We start from the raw sequence: 20,280 nt of genomic DNA on the forward strand, positions 1-20,280 counted from the left end.
CTAAAACCATTTCTGATGCAAAAGATCCGAATGCGCTGTATAGCCTTACTTTGTTGTTTTGTAACCAGAGTGAAACATCGCAAATGTCTATTATCTTGAAAAAGGCTGTAGTCTCCACCTCTTCAAAAAAGAAACAACCTCTTCATTTTACATGTACTAATTGTAGTAATTAACCAAAAGTGGCCGAGCTGGTCTGAGAACCAATGCAGAACGACTTTATTTTGCAGACGATTAAGTATACATGGGCGGCTTGCCTATTACATAAGACAAGATAGTAGAGGGGATGCTTTTTGACACGTGTTGGCACTGCACTTCTTATCCGTAATGACGGTGTAAGCCTAGTACGTGTGGAGTTTAACGTACCAAAACCACCATTAGATTATGAGAGACACCGTAGTGGAGGACACAAGAAATTTCGACCACCTGGGGTTCTTTAACGTGCACCCAAATCTGAGCACACGGGCCTACAACATTTCCGCCTCCATCGGAAATGCAGCCGGGATTCGATCCCACGACGTGCGGGTTAGCAGCCGAATACCATAGCCACTAGGCCACCGCGGCGGGGCCCCAGTACGTGTTAGGGAGTTTAAATACAGTGGTGTAACTCACACAACAATTTGTTAATGGAAGAACCCCTCCAAACAATCTGCAACAAGCTCTTCGAAAACTTTGGTATAGCCGACGCACATTAAGCAAAAAGAAAGGAATGCGGACTGACAGCGCATAAGGCTTTGATCAGACTGAAGTAAGCGTCGGCTGTTTGGTCACCTCACCAAAGATAAAATACCCCCGTGTTAGAATATACTGAAAATTAAAATAAAGTAATAAGGTTTGTATCTTGTCGCTATGACCAACATTTCTCGCCTCGTATGCGCATGTTTTATCGGTGCAGCTCCTCTCGAATGTCAGCGCACTTGCAATCGTGTCATTCTCCTGCATAAGATAGTTCATATCGCTTCGAGTGTTCTAGCACTCATATCCTTCATTGCACCTTCTGCACACCGTACCTGGCAATTGGATTCCCTAAATTCTTCGTGAAAAAAATCAGCACACTGCAGGTATACGAGAGAAGAAAGACAAGAGGACAGAACACAGTTTAAACATGGGTGTTTACTTCTTGTGAACAAACATAAACGCCTTCGAAATAAATTATAGATGGATCCATGCCAACTAGCTCAAATTTTTATCGCTGTAAAGATTCCCCAAATATTGTGCCCGTTAGACGTATTCTGAATTGTTTTCGTTTTTTTTTCCAGAACGTGGGTTTACGGAATAAGCTTGATAAGTGTCTGCGCTGACTCGTTGCTGAGCAAGTTTGAAAAAAAAAATGTTTAAACGTGCATTTGGTTAAATAGTGCTTGTTTGTTTTTTTTTTTCAAGGTGATGTACGATTTGTATTTACGCCTACAATGTATCAAAAATCGGGACAGAAGTATTGGTAAATAAGATTAAAGCATCTTCCCATCACGTTACCGGCTTTCCCTTCCGGACAACATTTTTCTTTTAGTCAAAAGACAACTCTTACATCTATCCCCGCGTCACGCCGACACTGAAGGTGGAAATACCAGCGCAAACGGCTAGCTCTGAATGAGCCACGCACGTGACTTTCGCATTTGCCCGCAATCGTAGCAAAAAGGTTGCGACTGCATGCAGCCCTTAGAATGTTGTGTTGCTTTCCACAAAGTGGGGAATCCGCTTCCGCTGTGTATCGCAGGGCTATGTGAGCTAAATAAAAATGTAAATATGCGCGTGCTTGTCGTATAAACCACGGCCCATCTTTAAATCCGAGCCTACAATGAGTGAAGTGAGCACCGCCGTTGTGGTCTTGTGGCTAAGGTACTCGGCTGCTGACCCACAAGTCGCGGGATGGAATCCCGCCCGGTGGCTGCAATTTCGATGAAGCGTAAAATGCGGTATAGGCAGGTAAGCTCAGAATTGGGTGCACGTTAAAGAACCGCAGGTGGTCGAAATTTCCGGAGCGCTCCATTGCGGCGTCTCTCGTAATCATAAGGTGGTTTTGAAACGTTAAAGCCCACCTTTCAATCAATAATTGAATGAAGTAACGTGGTAGCGCACATTTCTCGCAGGGGATTGATTGATTGATTGATTGATTTATGGGGTTTAACGTCCCAAAATCACCATATGATTATGAAAGACGCCGTTGTGGAGGACTCCGGAAATTCGGACCACCTGGGGTTCTTTAACGTGAGCCCAAATCTGAGCACACGGGCCTACAACATTTCCGCCTCCATCGGAAATGCAGCTGCCGCAGCCGGGATTCGATCCCGCGACCTGCGGGTCCGCAGCCGAGTACCTTAGCCACTAGACCACCGCGGCGGGGGTTTCTCGCAGGAGACATAAGTTTCTTTGCCCCAAATATGCGTTCTATTTGATGCTTCAATTTGACACGTAATGAGTCGTTACATTTTACAAAAGCAGCGTGTTCGGCCCCCGTGGTGTTCATATAGGTGGCCATAGCAGACGACGCCGGCAATCAGGCATTATGAGAAGCACAGAACGTTTCCGGAGCAGTTATTTAGCCCTTCGCAGAGTCAGTGAAGATGCTGCAGCAGTATTTCTACTGATTTAGTTAAGTGAAGTACAACAATAATAATAATATTACTAATAAATAAAGCAGACGCGAAAGTGCCTGCGGGCTGCGTACGAAAGGGCAGCGGAGCAATCCAACCATGCACGTCACAAGAACGCCTCCGCATGGTGGCGTCACTGTATACATGCCCCCACACCCTATATCGCTGGAGACAAAGAAAGAGGGCAGAGATTTTTCAACGAATATGAGTAACCAATAATTTTCAACATAAAATTGCGTTTCAATACAAACGTACACAAAGGCGCTTGGTTACAGCAACAATGCTTAATAAAATGATGTGGGCGCAACAGATACTAGCAAGGAAAAAAGAATGAAACAGGATAGAGCGCCAGTCTTTCAAATCGTTTATTTTCCTCGCATCCATCAAGTATATGTGCTTCCAGTATGCGCAGCACAAGCGACTATCACTTTGCAGACACGAAAACCTAAACAGAAGAAAGCTGTCGCACAGCTCTATCTAGAAACAGGTATTCCGTCTTCTACAAAGTGATCGACGGGACACTGACGCATTCGTTGTCCTTCCTTTGTATGTGGTATGCCTCCAGTACTTCACGGTCTAACGTTTCCCAAGTTGAAAGTCTGGTGCTCTATCCTGTCTCCTTCTTTTTTCCTCGCTAGTATCTGTTGCGCCACTATCATTTTATTAAGCTATGCATCAACAGCTCACCCAACGTCACACTCTGCTAAAGCAACAATGCACTTATAAAGAGGCAAATTCGTGCCTTCGGGAGCGGGCTCCGCAACATTGTAATTTAAGCGTTCATTGAAATTCAATCTTTATTTTTCATGTTTGGTGCTGCATGAAGGATAGCGGGAATCGCATTAAAACAGCTTGACTAGCCCCCACGACCATTCGTCTTTGGACGATGGCTATCTGGCACATTTATAAAGTTGGCTTGAAGCAGGTCACATATCAAGTTTCTCTCGCTGGCTTTGAGTACTGGTTGGTTGTTCTTTAGTCCTGATGCAACCCATTGTGGAGGATCGGCAATAAAACAGATGGTACCTTATATTTGTTTTAAAAACCGCAAACCCTTCTGTGAACAACGCCCACACCGTGCTCCTCTTGCGATTGCTCGCCATTAAAACATGAAATTGATTTATTGATTAGTTAATTATTTATTGATTGATTAATTAATTAATTAATTGATTGATTGATTGATTGATTGATTGATTGATATGTTGGGCTTAACGTCCCAAAACCGCCATATGATTATGAGAGACTCCGTAGTGGAGGGCTCCGGCAATTTTGACCACCTGGTGTTCTTTAAGGTGCACCCAAATCTAAGCACACGGGCATAAGCATTTTCGCCTCATCGAAAATGCAGCCGCCGCAGTCGGGTTTGATCCCGCGACCAGCGGGTCAGTAACCGATCGAGTACCTTAGCCACTAGACTTCCGTGGCGGGGCATGACAAAGAAAGCAGTATGCACACTAAAATGTTATAATAACACAATATACCAAGCAAGCAGTACGTGTATATTACTGAAGCTTAACTAGCACAAGATATAAGAAATGGGGCAAAAGGAGGGCAATACAGTAGTGACCTGTGAGAGGAGAGAAGTAGGCAAGTGCATTTTCTGCCCGCACTTGAAGCGTTGAGGAGGGCTTGGAAGGGGACGCGGTGGGTGATGGAAGCTAGGGCGAGTTCATTTCTGCCTCTAGCTCTATGGGGTATGAGACCGCTGCCGGTCTTGTGCCATTGGGCACCTTGGGTTCGTTTTATAAGCGTACAAGTAAGCGCTGTAGTGAAGAAGTGCAGGTGCGCTCGACTTGTGCGTCTTGGCATCGCTCCCCTCGCACACACGCGCACCGGCTAAAGAAAAGTGTTCGTGGTGGAAGTGGCGTTTGCCATAATCAATTAATCGAATAGTTTTATGTAGTTGATTTGATTATGTGGAGGACGGAAATCGATTACGACGAACGGTGCACCTTAATCAATTTTACCATCCCTCCACGGGCGGCCGCCGTGTTTGCATCACCACTTTCATGCCCTCCTCCTCTTCAGCGTCTTTTATCCTCCCCTGCGTGCGTTCCGCGTTCACTGTCATTCGGCCTCTATTGGTTATGGCGCTCAACGAAGCGACGCACTGAAACAGAGCTGTGCTACTCGACAACTGGGCGCGGTTTGCTTTCACTTTTCCAAGTGCTCATGATGATGATGGCCTATGTGAATGCGTTCGTCGGCTTCCCTTGTGTTTTCTTTCTATTACTGCGATTCGCAGACATGGAGCTGCTCCTGGATCCCCACTGTTCGTGTGGATGAATGCCGTTTCAGTGCAAGAGATGCACGTAGTGACTATACACGCGCGTGTAGCTCCTGTCCTTCGTTCACCATTGTTCCTATTTTCGGTGGCCACCGCATGGTGTAAAGGAGGCTTCCGCTCGTCCTTGAGGTCGAGAGCGCCACGCGACCATAGCGTGGCGTCTCGCATTTGCTGCGTGGCGGGGGGGGGGGGGGGGAGCAGCCATCTCGAGCACTGGCGGCAGAGCACACTTCCTAAATTTGGCGCCCCGCGGAGGACATCTGACGGCGGGGAGGATTTCTCGCCGCGCTTCCCGAGTGAGAGACGCGCGCACGGAGGCAGCCTGCGCCCATCGCACCCAGCCGTCGGTGGTGTCATCGTTCGACCGCTTCTTGTCCTCTAATAGCCACCTGGACTTCGCCTCACTGTTCCTTCTTCACGCGCCGCGGTCGAGAGCCATCCTTGCGGTGGTGTCGCGATAGCTGATCGTCGTCTCCAGTGTCATTTTGAACTGTCTGTCACTCGCGTTTGGACACTCGTAAAAATTGGCTCGAGCACTCGCAACCTACCGAGTCGCTGCTTGCCAATCGCTAGCAACAAGCTCTGCTTGTGTGCCATGCCGTCACTCGCACTCTTCCAGCGTAGGTAGCGGCACAATTGAGGCCTTCTAACTCGCGAGGACCTCGAGTTGTCGCCTTCTCGGCTTCTGTTACAAGCGTCCCATGTTTGGGGTGGGCGACCTCGTGGGGCTGGTGGTGGGAGAATGAGAGCCCACTGACTACAGGAACCATGTCATCATCGACGACCCTGGAGCACGGATATGCAATGAACTTCACTCCAAAGTTTAAGGCCAACATGGTTGACAATGCCGGTGAGTGCTCGCTCGCTTACACTCTGTGTGGCGAACGTTCCTTACGTTCAGCATGAGGAATATGTTTCACACGTAACAAACTGAAGAAGAGGCACTCGACCGGACGACGCGCAAATTGTAAGCGTCTTCCAGTCGTGTGCTTATACACACATAACAATGTATCGTGGGTAACATTTAGCAGAGCTCTTGTCTTTGTCCCGCAGCAAATGTCCCCTTTTGTAAGAAAAATTAGCAGTATGTCACCCGTGGATAGCAATTGATGTTATTGCTTTTTCTCCGACTTTTTAAATACAAAACACAAGTTTTTGTGTAATATTTTTTTGGGAGGGTTCTAAATTTGGCACGTGTGCGACATCCCCAGGCGAATTTTCATTGGTTAGTCTGCACTCCCTGTGCTCTAACTTCTTTTCTGGCGGCCGTTAGGGGCTTTCAAAAAACACACAGTTTATGCCCCTGACACACGGGCACCCTGAAGTCCTTTAGACAAGGGGACATTTTTCGGAAAGGCGTTCGGGCGCAGTGACACACGACAAAGGAGTAACTCCTTTCCGGCAAAGATCCTTTTCGCAAAAGCAGATCCCGCATCTACTTTTCTGGCAGGAAGGGAGTACTCTCGCATACAGTGTGCATAATTTATCAATAGAAAAAAACGCGTCGCAACACTGCGGTGGCCTGTCAGTATTTTTTTGCGCTGAGAAAATGTTTTCATTTTCGGCAGCAGTGCGATTTTTTGAAAAGTGAAGGCCTATAGTCTGTCCATACTCTCAAACACCTGCATTACGTCACTAGCGCGATCATGTTAGGGTTGGCAGCGGCAGTTGCTGTGTCAGGCTCACTTGAAAACACTGCTTAAAGTGGCCGTCGCCTAATAACGGTAATGTGTCTTCAAACCAGCGTTCGTTGCGCACATAGGCCTTTCGCGGTTGATGGCTCGGGGGGACAGTGCGGAAGCAGTCAAAATGAAGCTGTTCATTACGAGTCTTTGTTTGAGGCTCATCACTCTTGCCTTCACAGTGTTTAGCTCATCTTCGATGGAGCCGAAGGCGACAAGAGTCAGGCCCACCTCAACTGTTGCTTTATCTCTGTCTGTGCGCTGAGACATCGCAGGACCACGATGAAACGCAGCACGCTGTCGCTGACCCAGCTGGACGCAGCCATGTAAAAAGCACGACAAAAAACAAAAACAACAAAACATCGACTGTTCATGGTTGCCAGACGAACTTAAGTTGCTGCTAAAAACGCAAAAAAGCTAAAGAAAATTACTGGTATGCGCAGTATGAGCCACCAGACAATAAAAAAAAACGGTTTTATGCTCCGGCGTCGCTGAATGCGATGTACATGCGCAGATTCTTTTTAATATTTCCAATCTTGCTGCTTCCACAAACAGCGCCATTTTTTCTGCAGCGTTCTTCTGAGGCAACGCCTAAAGCAGTAGTCCGGTGCCGTGTGTCATCAGCGCCAATCCTTTCTGCAAATGGTCCCCTTAGGCGACAAAAGGGGTTTACTTCAAAGTACTTTACTTTTGCCCGTGTGTCACGGGTATAAGAAAGCAAGAACCCCTTGCCGCGCGTTCACTGTGTTCTTAGTTTACTCTGATTCAACCTTTCTGCAGTGAATTCATTTTGCTCTAAATGGGTGAGTCAATCATTTTGCTCCGAATATTATACTTGCCTGTCGGTGGTGGTGTTTGGCCTTCAGCGTTCATGCTCTGGGTTCTAGACTCTAATAAGTCGCATTTTGCTGCGTCACGCACGCAATGATGTGAAATAATTTTCCGACGAAGTATTCTTCGTACTCACTTCTGCCGTGTGTTATGTATTATGCGTGTGCGCCCATGCAAAACTTTGCTGTGTACGTTAGCCGCGGTCATCATTTATGTTTTGCTGGCTGACCAAGTGTCTCTCTCAGGCGCATTTGCACGTGTATTCTCATGCAACACTGCAACCTCGCTATAAGTCTCCCAGTCAATAGATCCAAACAATGCGCACTGATGACTTCAAATACGAAGCATTTCTTAACGAACTGCAGGCACTTCGAGCGCTTCTATCCATTCATCTATCTATCTGGCCACCTACGTTTATGTGCTCTATTGATAACTTACTTATTATAGGGCATACCATAACTAGAATGGGAGGGTAATAAGGTGGGATCAATATGTCTGACTGGACATTACACGAATAACGTCGAAATCTTTTCGCGCATTTCGTCCAACTCGTTCTTCGAGACACGTGTGGTACCTACCCCTATACCACGGGCCGCGTTATGCAAGTATATGTGTCACATATGAATGACACTTTAGACAGTTATAGTTTATGGTTAACGTGATAGTGGAGGTTAAGGGACTGACGTTACCGGACAGCAAACGTTAGTTCTGAACACCATCTTATAGTTTAGCGGGATAGCGTTTACATGGCTTACGTGCCCCAGTTGGGATGGTGGCGCCACCTATTGGATGGTTAATAGGTTAAAAACAGTGAAAAGGAAAAGAAAACGAGAATGTTTGCCTATGTGGCCCCGCGAAGCATTGTTACAAGTTTATTTTACGAATATTAAAGCAAATAAATATTAACCACGCACCAAACGCGAAAATAATTATGTTGCCAATTTGTTAACATTGATCTTTTAGTTAGGCCTAGACGCGTTCGAAATGGGGAGCTATCTAAAAAATTACGCCAATTTATCCGCAATACTCCGTCATAAAAGCTAACTGTAGGCAAACGAAGCCACTCTAATCAGTCTTTTACTGTGAACAAGGTGAATCTTTGAACAACTACGCCAAAATCACTTCGAAGTGGGCGTCAGAGAGCGCCGCCATATTTACGTACACTACTTACACTTACGCTACCACGGTAACCTTACATCTGGAAAATACCGTGTGTCCGGTAAGCGGTACGGGTAACGTACATATCTGCGCATGCGCACTTCGATTCCGGTATCCCGGTAAGCCCTGTATACTATAACTGTCTTTTGTATCTACCAATGCAGGAATGGCGAGAACATTGGTAATTTAAACACGAGAGCTTTGAAAAAATCTGACATCAGTAGCAATGACCCGATGAATGCTAAGAATGAATATCTGGGCCCCGGCAGGAACCGAGCCCAATCATTCTGCGTGAAAATCAAGTATTTTGCCACTGAGCCAAGCCAGGTCTCGAATCTGTTTTGGAAAACGACTCTATGTAAGAGTAATGTTACTGAATCATCGATGGTGGCTGCAGTGCTAGCAATCTAATTTTATAAACAATACATATGTACAGTGGTCAACTCTGATGTCTAGAACGACGGATCTTCGTGCGCACAATAGCATGGGTGACTTCTGCAGATGCACATCAAGCCAAGTCAAGTCAAGTTTATTAAATAGTTCAGTTGAGTTACATTGTTAGCGTTAATAAAGCAGGAGGTCCAAAGTTTCAGAGAAACTGACAGGGGGACCTCCTATGGCTACATGGATGGGGTAATTACAAAAAATACAGTAATAGTATACAGACTGGTGAGTAATAATGAATGAGCTTCATTAACAATAAAAATACGAACAATACACAACATAATGGTAATACTCACTATTGAAAAATAACATGAAGATAGTCAAAAGCAAGTGAAGACAAAAACAATATTAATGAACAACTCTACGTGACAAATGCAACACGTTTAATTATCAGTGTTATCAATTATACAAAGGCAAGTTGAAGTAGTAAAATAGCACAGAAATGTTGAGAGCTATTAACAGTTAATAACACAAATCGGATCGGTGTCAGTCATGTGCCTGTCTTGCAGTTTCCTTCTTTTTTTTGTTTCCGCGGCCGCATTGTCTGCTTCGACCGTCGAAGCGCTGTCAATCCTAAAGCACCGAAAAAAAATTAACAAGCGATTGCCTGGATAGGTGCATTTTACACTCTAAACTTGTCCTCGCTCCGTGATGTCACATCACAGCGAGAACGGTTCGCTTCAATTTTTCGCTTGCTTTTTGTTTTGTTTTTTTCGCTGAATCGTTCAGAACACTTTCGACGGCCAAAGCTCTATCGCAGTCGCTGAAATAAAGAAGGGTGGAAACTACGAGGCAGGCTTATCACTGCGGCCGCGTATTTGCGACTGCACATGTCGCTGATGCTGTGCCGCGAGCAACGCTCCATTGTTCTAGACATGAGAGTTGACCACTGCACTCACATAACACAGACGTCACGTTCAGCTAACGCCTATTAGAGATAAGCGCCACCCCCAAAATCTGTCTACGAGGCAGCATTCAAGGCTACCGTTCTCTCAAGCACTAGCGCTACATATTAGCTTACCACTTATCGGTTCCTGCGGGCACCTTTACGCCGCTGTAAACAACTGGTTGTACGAAACATATGTGACTATTCAATCTATGTGTTTGCGTACAACATTTGTACATATCTTTAGCGTCATTTCGTAAGCTCTCACTCAAGAAAAAAATTACGCCAAAGCTCTCCGCACGCCACGCGTACTTCGCATCAGATCCCACGTACCGCCCAAGGTACGTGTAATCTGGCAAATGTTCGTGGTATGTTCGGGTGAAGGCACCTTACTTTAAATGCTGGCCGATATTACTCATTCAATGACGCATCATGCCATAGTGAGAGCACTGAAGGAAATATTGCGCTGCCATTTTTCGATACTGCCCATTTTGGCCGCTGCACGTTCCTGTTCTGTCCGTTTTAACGCGCCCATCTCAATTTTAAGCCAGTATGGCGTGGTCAGCAAACTCACTCATGAGCCGACTAACCCGGACTGAGATCGAGGCATGAGTTAGATTCTAAGTGAGTCTGAGTGAGTAAAATTTTCATAAGTGTGAGTCTAAGTGAGTCCGGTCGGCCAAAATTTTCGTGAATGTGAGTCCAAGTGAGGTCGGCTATGGAAAGTTTTCGTGAGTGCAAACCTCAAAATATATTTCACGAGTGAGTCTGAGTGCATTCCAGAAGGTCTGCCGACCTAGTATGGGGAGTCACCTGCCTCTATTTTATTTTCTGTAAGGAATCATTGTTTTGAATTGGGTGGAAATATAAGTTGTGTAAGTATGAAAGGGGGTCACACGCCACACAAGACTGATATACTTACGTGCGGCCATTGACTGTTTGAGTCGAGGTGCTAAACCGTTTCGCTCTAAGCTAAGTAAATTGTGCCAGCTAAGCGTATACCTTCCTCTTGTGTTTTTTCTAACACACACTTTGTAGGCGCTGCCAAGTAAAAGTCATGAAATGCGTCATTTGTTGAAATAGCCTCAAAAACTCGCGGCTTTGTCCACTCCAATCACACCCTTTTGCTGCTACATTCTTTTAAACTTTAAGCAAAATCAATTCTTTGGTCATAGGTGTTGACATGAGGCATGGCGTAGTGACGCCTCTGCGGAATAATTGTGACCACCTCGGGTTCTTTAACATGCACGTCTGAATACATGGATGGACTTGCTTCGTTCGACATTGGAAGCAAATCAGATGAATTACTGTATAATCCTTTTTTTCCCTGCAGCTTAAGATGACACTTTTGTGAGAGGAGCGTGGCCTGTCAACATCGACGTATATGTATCCTTAGACAAATCATGGTAATCACTGAACATTTCGCCTTAGAGAGGCACACCAGTACGCAACTTGAATAATAACTTACGAATGGTGGAGGGCCGGGATAAAGTAGAGCTAATTTTACTTTATTCGTTTCCTATATCGTCACTCACTAACGAGTCATTCGGACCGAAATCTATGTGGCTGAGCTAAAAAAATGCGAAAAAACTGACTCTCCAGCCCCGTCTGGCGTTCAGTTTTCAATATTACAAACTGGCCCTACGTTTCGAAACCCATTCGGCCTCTCCTTCAGGGGTTCACTGTTCGGCTGGCTCCAAAGCTGGCACATTTTTGACTCACTGTATCCCTCTTCACCGTCACACTTCCCGTTGTTCTTGTTACAGCATTGTTTTATCCATTGGTTCCGGAGACCGCGTACATCGCACTTGAGCAGCTAATATTTCCGGGTGTCGTTTGCATATGCAAGATTTTTCATAGAATTGCCTTTTGATACGGCTACCTTCCATTTTCATGACCCGGATGGTATCAACAATGATGCGATAGTACAGCTTTTCTCTGCCTTCTATGAGGATGTTTCGTGCTGCATTGAAGCTATACGTAACATCGTTCGGTGTTACCATATTCTTTCCGGAAAGTTTTCAGTCAAGTGACGTTGCAATCAGTGCAGGGAACTTCATAGACTAGCCCCGCGAATCTTTGCTCTGGCAGTTGGTCTTTTGGCTGTGGTAAAGGTCACTCAGATACCTTCCTTCCCCATCATGTTCGCCAGTTGCTCACCGATTCCCTGGTTTTATGGCACCGTGATGTGATAGGATTGTTTGTGGGAGGCTTCAATATTCCATTCAGGCACGAAATATGATGCACTGCCTAAGAATGCGTCGAATTCACATAGGATAGTTCTAAGCACCCAATATTACTTTCCAATGAAGAAAACTTAGCAGTGTTGATTTGTGTGAATTTAACTCAAAAAACGTATTTATTTTGTAGTCAAATATTTTATTTTTCTGCAGTCGGTCATGCTATATTTTTACAGAAAGAATGAAATAATATATGCTCCAATTGTGTGCGCAAGTAGTTTTCTATTGCATTCGTTTCGGGAAGAGAAAAGTAGTACTTCTGACGTTGAACGACCCTTCGGACGCCTCAGTACGTTCACCGAAGAGAACGATTGCACTGATACGCTGCACACTGAAGTTATGTCGAGACATACTGACTATGGAGAAGTTTCAGTTCACTTATTGAACACTGTATCTTGCTCATGTTTTCCCCAGAAGCGGACACAACTAGCATAAACAAGTTGCGTACTGGTGTGCCAGAGTTTCTGCCTTTTGGTCAAACACCTGCGATAAGTCAAACACCCGTGGTCAGGCAACACGTGTGCCGAGCATGATCGGTCAACACCTGCGATCATACAACACCTGCCCCTCGGTCAACGCCAATATCGGTCAATGAACCACTGGCCTTGAGAGGGCACGTCACCATGAAATGTTACTTCCTTTACTGTGCCGGTGCATTGTTTCAGCGGTCGCCCCGACCGACTTGGTCATGCTCGCAGGCTCTGTACTGTGATAACCTGTGCGTAGTTACTCTTTTTAAAACGTTGGCCTCCTTGCAATGATTCAGGACTACGTCGGCTCGCCAGCCCCCAGCCTAGACGACACGGAAACCCCATTCGTAACAGTGGTGGCAGAGGTAGCACCTTCTTACTTCATAACAGTACAAAAACACAGCCACTGCCGCTGAACGGGCTATTGGCACCATTCTTTGCAGAAACGAGGAGGGGGATTTATCCGGTAGTCAAGCCGTTGGCGTACTTGGCTGGTATAACTCCCCGTGCGCCCATTGTTCAAGAAGTCGATCACTTCACTTTTTCTTTTGCTCGGTCATCTATGCAGCTACAAACGGCATTTGCAAGGTTCAAAAGCGGTGTTCGGTGCGAGGCCCACCCACCACTAGAGGCGCGAGCGCTGCAATTGCTGTAGCGTGCAGGGTTGGATCTCGCCTCGCTCTGGCGAAGGGGAGCTGGCGGTTGGATGCGTTGTTTTTAACCGCAACATCGCGGTGTTTTCACTTTTGAACAGCGTTGTATTGCTCTGGCTTAAGGTGCGTGAACTTCTGCAGACTACACAATGAAAAAGTTGCAGTAAAAGTTACCGGCCGTGTGCCACAGTTCGCTACGTATGCGATGCCACTGTCACGGCCGCTGGCAGTGCTACTGCCTCCTATCTTTTTCTTTGTTGTGGTTGTTATTTCGAGCCCAAGGGGTTAAAATGAGCACACACCATGAATGTTCACATAAAAGAAGATCGTTTCCTTTTCCGTGTGGGAGCCTCAATCACAACAAAATAATCACTGCATTTCAAGCTCCTTGAAGATAATTATAGGGCGAAGATTTCGGAGGTGATTATTGTTATTAAAGTTGAGATAGTACTGAGACTCATTGTGGTTGTGATACTTATTTATATTTTTTATTCAAAGAGATAGTGCTGAGAGCGATTGTGATATAGCGGTGATTCTTCTTTATAGCTGATATGAGGTTCCAAGTTTCGGGTTACGTTTTGACTACATAATCACAGCTTCATTAGCTATCGTCTCTGGTGTAGAATTTTCTTGTCGGTATTGCCGCCTTGCATCCGCTTCAAGTTGTCCCAACTGCGCGTCAGCTTGGCGTTTTTCCCGCTTAGCCTTTGCTTCCTTAGCCCTAGTCTGTGGTGTAGAACTTTGTTGTCGCCGTCGCCGCTTTGCATCCGCTTCTTTGTCTTTTGTCTCTGCGGTAGCCTCCCGTCGACGGCGACGCTGATACTCAGCATGTTGCGCTTTCCTGCGTTTGTCCTCATCGATGTATGGAACGTGGTTACATATATATATATATATATATATATATATATATATATATATATATATATATATATATATATATATATATATAAGGAAAAAAAGTGCATACCTAAGGGCTCATTTTTCCGTGTTTTGACACAATATTAATGTGATCTAACAGACATTAATGCCAAGGAATGTACAAGAGAAGTTATTACCAATGAAATGTAAATAAGAAAAAAGAAAAGTGGGTGAAAAATTCACCAGCCGTGAGCAGAAATCAACCTACGACCTTGACCAAAACTTGACCAAATCTGAAAAAATAAGTATGAAAAATTTGACATCTAGGACAGACATAACAATAAAACCCGCTGACAAAGGAGGAGCAATTGTAGTCCTTAATACAACCAACTACCTACAAGAAGCATACCACCAACTAGACGACTCAAGATTTTACGAACGCCTCCCAGGTGATCCGACAGACGAATACAAACGTATCGTATCAACAGAACTAAAGAAACTGTTGGACGCAGAAAAGATAACCAACACTGACCACAAACGGAAGCAAGCAGCATACCCTCGTCCAGGTCGCTTCTACATCCTCCCAAAAATTCATAAACCCGGTAACCCAGGTCGACCAATCATATCAGGCATCGGTACAATAACTGAACCCATATCAGGGTACGTGGACAAACTAATAAGCCACATTCCATGCACCCTTGCGTCGTACATAAAAGACACCACACATTTTCTTCGAGACATTGCGGGTATCTGTGTGCCGAAAAACTCGTACTTGGTTACTCTTGATGTCTCTTCATTATATACAAATATTCCTCACGATGACGGCATAGCTGCATTACAAAACATGTACACAAGCCATAGACAATCTAACACCCCAGATTTCTCTGCCATTGCAACATTGACGAGGATGGTCATCGAATTAAATTCATTCGAGTTTAACCAAGAGTATTTTCGACAAATGGGCGGGACCGCTATGGGCACCAAAATGGCACCTAATTATGCCAACATATTTATAGGAAAGCTAGAATCTGAATTTCTTGCACAAAGTTCCTTGAAACCAATGTTATACAGAAGATACACAGATGACATCTTTCTTATTTGGACCCACAGCGAGGACGAACTTCTCAGCTTTATCGACACTTACAATGCTGTACATCCGAACATACACTTCACACACACATACTCGCAAGTTACCGTAAATTTTCTTGATGTTACCATAACGATAGAAGAAGAGAAGCTCTCTACAACCCTATATCGCAAACCAACGGATCGACAACAATACCTTTATTACCAAAGCGATCACCCACGCCACTGTAAAAACAGTATTCCATACAGCCAGGCTCACCGGTTTTAGCGAATCTGCTCTAGAGACGCTGACTTTGACACGAGCTCACACAGGCTAAAACTTATGCTCGAGCAACAAAAATACCCCCCACATGTAATTAATGACGCTGTTCAAAAAGCGAGAAAACTAAAGCGTGAAGACTTACTTATGAAGCGACCACCACGAGAAAACCCACAACGAACAAACCTCTGCTTGACTTACAACACAAACTTCCCCAATGTAAACAAAATCCTTAAACGACATTACAACATTCTGGAACAAAGTGAACGTCTGAAACGCGCACTCCCATCCGCTCCATGCGTCGTTTACCGACGACCACGTAACCTCAAAGACACCCTTGTCCACTCCCAAATGAACACATCACCCCCCAATAATTCATGCCACCCTTGCTTAAAGCCACGATGTCTTGTATGTAAGGCGATGCGAGAAACAGACAAAGCAACCAGCACGCAATCCAAGTTTTCGATTAACATACGAGGAAACCTAACATGCGATTCCTCTAATGTGGTGTACCTACTCGAATGCAACGTGTGTGGTATGCAGTACATCCGACAAACAGAAACACCATTTAGGATTCGCTTCAATAATCACAGAGCCCATGCGAAATCAGCCCCAAGTCTACCTCTATCAAAACATCTCAATCTTCCCGACCATGCATTCGACAAACTATCAGTAACGCTCTTAGAGACGGGATTTAAATCAAATCGAGAACGTGAACAACGAGAGTCATACCTTATCCACCGATTTAACACCCTCGATAGAGGAATAAATGAGAATCCTGGCACACTTGCAGCAATTAAAGCATTAGAAAACAATAACGGCAACAATGAAAATAGTAACTGAGTTCACGGCACTGCAGCTGCGAAGGGCACTGGACAACCCAAAACAATTCCAAGTGTAACTACTCTTCCTAAGTGCAACTGTCGTCTGTTTTCTGTTTTATTTTACTACCCAATCAATCGTGCCATGCACGACATGCCCAACAGCAACCATGTGCACAGCCGGGAGGCCCCCACGACACGCGTAATTTAGAAGCGGGCCAGGAATTCGCATTGCACGCGCTTGCACAGCCTACCGCAATACGGGGCACCGCTATTTTTACGACGAAATGTTGACAGGGCGCGAAGTAGTTAAAGGCTTAGAACTTCCTAAAATGCCCGCTGACCAGCCTCTGCCACAATACGCGGCGCCCGTCCTTCTACGACGAATTGTTTACGGGACCCCGAGTAGTTAAAGGCTTAGGACTTCCTGAAAAGCTCTTTTTTGCCCCACACCGAACCGCCAGTGCCAGGAGGGGCCGTCTGATCGGGAGGAATGCGCTAGTGAACGGAAACATACACAGACCGCTGACATCAGAAAGGTGAAGGGGAGAGGGGGGAGAGAGATGAGGGGGGAAGTGGAAGGAAAAGTGGAAGGGGGGCACCCGAGGGGCGTCCACCGTATATTATTTTTCTCTTTTTTCTTTTTCTCTTTTTTTTCTTTTCTATTCTTCTCTTTTTTTCTTTCCTTTTTTTCCCTCTTTCCTTGCCCTCTGATTTGAGATTGTATAAAGCTGAGCACCGACAAACTGTATCTTTATTCCTGATGAGGGCCAGACTCTAGGCCGAAACGTTGAAATAAACCACGTTGTGACCACTCACGGAGGATCTACTAGACTATATATATATATATATATATATATATATATATATATATATATATATATATATATATATATATATATATATATATATATATATATATATATATATATATATATATATATATATATATATATCATGGTGAACTGTACATCCCGATTGATTGAGTTGATGTGTTCTGGAAAACTCTCGACATTATTGACACAACAGACGTCATCCACATATTTGAAAAACATTTTCGCTGGTCCGCTGAATGTGTTCATGTTCACAACGTAGGCGCAAAGCCGCAGGAACCAGGGAATTTTTTTTAATCTTGTTACTCTGAAAAAGGTCTAGAATCACTGGTGACAAAAAAAAAAAAAAACTTCTGCCCTGATCAGTGGCACTTGTCGAAGGAAGTCATCAAACTCCCCTTATATTGAACACAATCCAACCACATTGTTCGACTCATTTTTGTTTGCTTTCTTTCTTGGAGGTCATCAGGTGCAGGACGTGCGTCAGAACAAACCTGTGCACATATTTCGTGACTGTGTCAGTTCGCTTTCGTCATCGGACGGGTGAAAAATCAACGTCAAGGTTGTACAGGATGTCCTTTGTACTGTCACTTCATTTTTTTTCTGTTTTCCCAGTCAACTGTTCATTGACTCAGAAGTAACACCGAAACGGGACCTGTGGCTGCATGATTGGCTTCCATACTTCTACGCAAGAACGATTATTTTAACTGTGACAACACGTCACAGGAACACGCCGACTGTCGCATATGAAAAAAACAATCAAAATACCGACTGGTGGAGGCGAGACGCTTGTGCATATTCACGCGTATGTACACCGCACCCCTTACCGACGTCCGCTCTGAACGAATAGCGAAGAATGAAAAACTTGTTTAAAGTGAAAAACATATGATACCAAAGAAGAGTTTTATTACAGCAAACAAGCATGAAGTGTAGTTCATAAAATTGCTTAATTATCATTAGCTGAAGCTATAGTCAGTGTCTCTCATGTTATTCAATATCATTTATAAGGGGAGTTAATCAGCTGAAAAACAATTTACTCGTTCCTGAAGAGTCATTCTCTTCGATGGTATGTCATGTTTGCTTGCTTATTTTGAAAGCGTAAACAGGCAGATTCCCGGAAATTTCTATGTCGGTATTGGCATTGGCGTCGTTGATTGTGAGCGAAAAACCGGCACTGTCCACCTGTGAGCGACAAATCGAGACAGCCGCCAAACAAAAAAATCACAGCATATCCACGGACTGAATGATGATGAGTGGGGCAAAGCATCCATCCGTCCGTCCGTCCGTCCAACCGTGGGTCAATTTGTCTGTCCATGCGTCTGTCTGTCTGTATGTCCGTCCGTCTACTGAACTCTCCTAGTATAACCATCTCGCATTTTTTCATCATTATTGATTATATACAAGTGCCGCCATCTGGCGAACATTCCAGAACTTAACTTCCCTGTGGCACTTACCCGAGAGAGGTGGTTACTACAGAGGACGATCGGGTGGCGCCTCAAGGAGATTCGCCCCTAATAACTCGGAGGACGCTTCAGCTGCGCCTTCGGGAGTAGAAGGCGATAGCATAATCGGGCGCCGTGCGCATCGCCTTGTCAATTTCAAGCCCACTTCCATTCTCGGTGAGTGCCTGAACCATGCCGCAAGTAGAGTGTACTATAAGTGTTGAGCGGCGTGATCGCGCCTCACCGCCTGATCCCTTCCGCGTTGCCCGAAGCGGCGGCGCTGCAGTCGAATAGTACTGAAAGAGCCGCACGCCGCGTGCAGGAACTGCTATGCGCTTGGGCTCCTCCAGTGCGTTTTCTTGATGCAGATTTCTTCGTACCTGCCCATAATTCATGTCTAGCACATGATGCCATAGCCTTTGAAGTAAGACACGCCAATCTACTGAATTTTAGCTCTATAAAAGACCTTGTGAGAGATCGAAAATAGTTCAAAAAGGGTGTGTCTTATACTGATTTCTTCTCTCTTAACTCTTTCTTCGTTTGTTAGGCGTCTACAATATTCAGAATTACTGAGCTGATTTATTTGAAGTTAGCTGTGCTCAGAAAGCTGTGAGATTAAAAAACAAATACTGTGTCAAACGCAGCAGAACCAGAAAGCCACAAATAAGGAGGAGAGAGGAAAGGAATCTGAACCCCCTACACCGCGAAACGTTTTCGTAATTTAACTTTTCAGGGTATACTAAACTATTCACACGCATTCACAGCGACCACCAAGTGCCAATGTTAAGCGTTCTGCTGCACCCCCCACCCCCTTACAAAAAAATATCTGCCATGGGTAGCCCTCTGCCAATAGCTTACAGTTGGCGAAGCTGAATATAGCATGTCTCTACAAATGTGCACTATAGATTTCACCTTTTAACTAGTTCAAGTCTAACGTAGTCGGACTAGAAATGCACCGCTTTCAAATAGTAGCTGTGCTAAAGGGCATTGCATAAATATATATATATATATATATATATATATATATATATATATATATATATATATATATAATAAGGAAAAGAAGTGTATAGCTAAGGGCTCGTTTTTTCCGTGTTTTAACACAATATTAACGAGATCTGACAGTAATGTCAAGGAATGTACAGTGTACAGGTGAAGTTGTTAGAACCAATGAAATGTAAGTAGGAAGAAAGAAAAGTAGATGAAAAAATAACCAGCCGTGAGCGTATATATATATATATATATATATATATATATATATATATATATATATATATATATATATATATATATATATATATGTATGTATGTATGTATGTATGTATGTGTGTGTGTGTGTGTGTGTGTGTGTGTGTGTGTGTGTGTGTGTGTGTGTGTGTGTGTGTGTGTGTGTGTGTGTGTGGGTGTGTGTGTGTGTACATATACAAGGAAGGTAAATTTCTCAAAACAATATGCACCACTGCCTGCATATGCACTTCTGACACTTATAATAGAAATACGCTTATAATGCAAAACATCGTCATAAATTTGCTCGCTTGCAATGGTATTACGCCAGTAGAATATTTGGAAAGCAGCACAATTTAAGCGGTCCATACAAAATGAGAACTGGTTTTAATGAATTTACGCAGACTAACATGTGCGCTATATATACAATTGGCACTTTTTAATACGTTTGTGTGTGTTTTAATAAGTTTAATAAGTCGTAAGCCTATCGGAAAGCAATAATTATCTTTCGCTAA

General features: G+C 44.4%; 1 protein-coding gene and 1 long non-coding RNA gene across 15 annotated transcripts in view; one reads left to right on the top strand and one right to left on the bottom strand.

The window, feature by feature from the left end:
• The window catches only part of CAP (Cbl-associated protein), a 1,014,121-nt gene that overhangs the window by 446,455 nt on the left and 547,386 nt on the right, over nucleotides 1–20,280 (top strand). Inside the window, exon 1 of one of the 14 annotated variants that reach the window (XM_075881105.1) lies at nucleotides 5,225–5,728. The exons of the other annotated variants lie outside the window; for them this stretch is intronic. Within the exon in view, the coding sequence (XP_075737220.1) occupies nucleotides 5,647–5,728 (82 nt within the window). The 5' untranslated portion in view covers nucleotides 5,225–5,646. Of the gene's footprint in view, nucleotides 1–5,224; nucleotides 5,729–20,280 lie in introns of those variants that run through there. 14 annotated transcript variants of the gene reach the window in all.
• Nucleotides 1–20,280, bottom strand: part of LOC142776774 (uncharacterized) — a 96,424-nt gene that overhangs the window by 71,452 nt on the left and 4,692 nt on the right. The window lies entirely within an intron of this gene.

This window comes from Rhipicephalus microplus, chromosome X, assembly GCF_043290135.1.
Source record: "Rhipicephalus microplus isolate Deutch F79 chromosome X, USDA_Rmic, whole genome shotgun sequence".
NCBI lineage: Eukaryota > Metazoa > Arthropoda > Arachnida > Ixodida > Ixodidae > Rhipicephalus > Rhipicephalus microplus.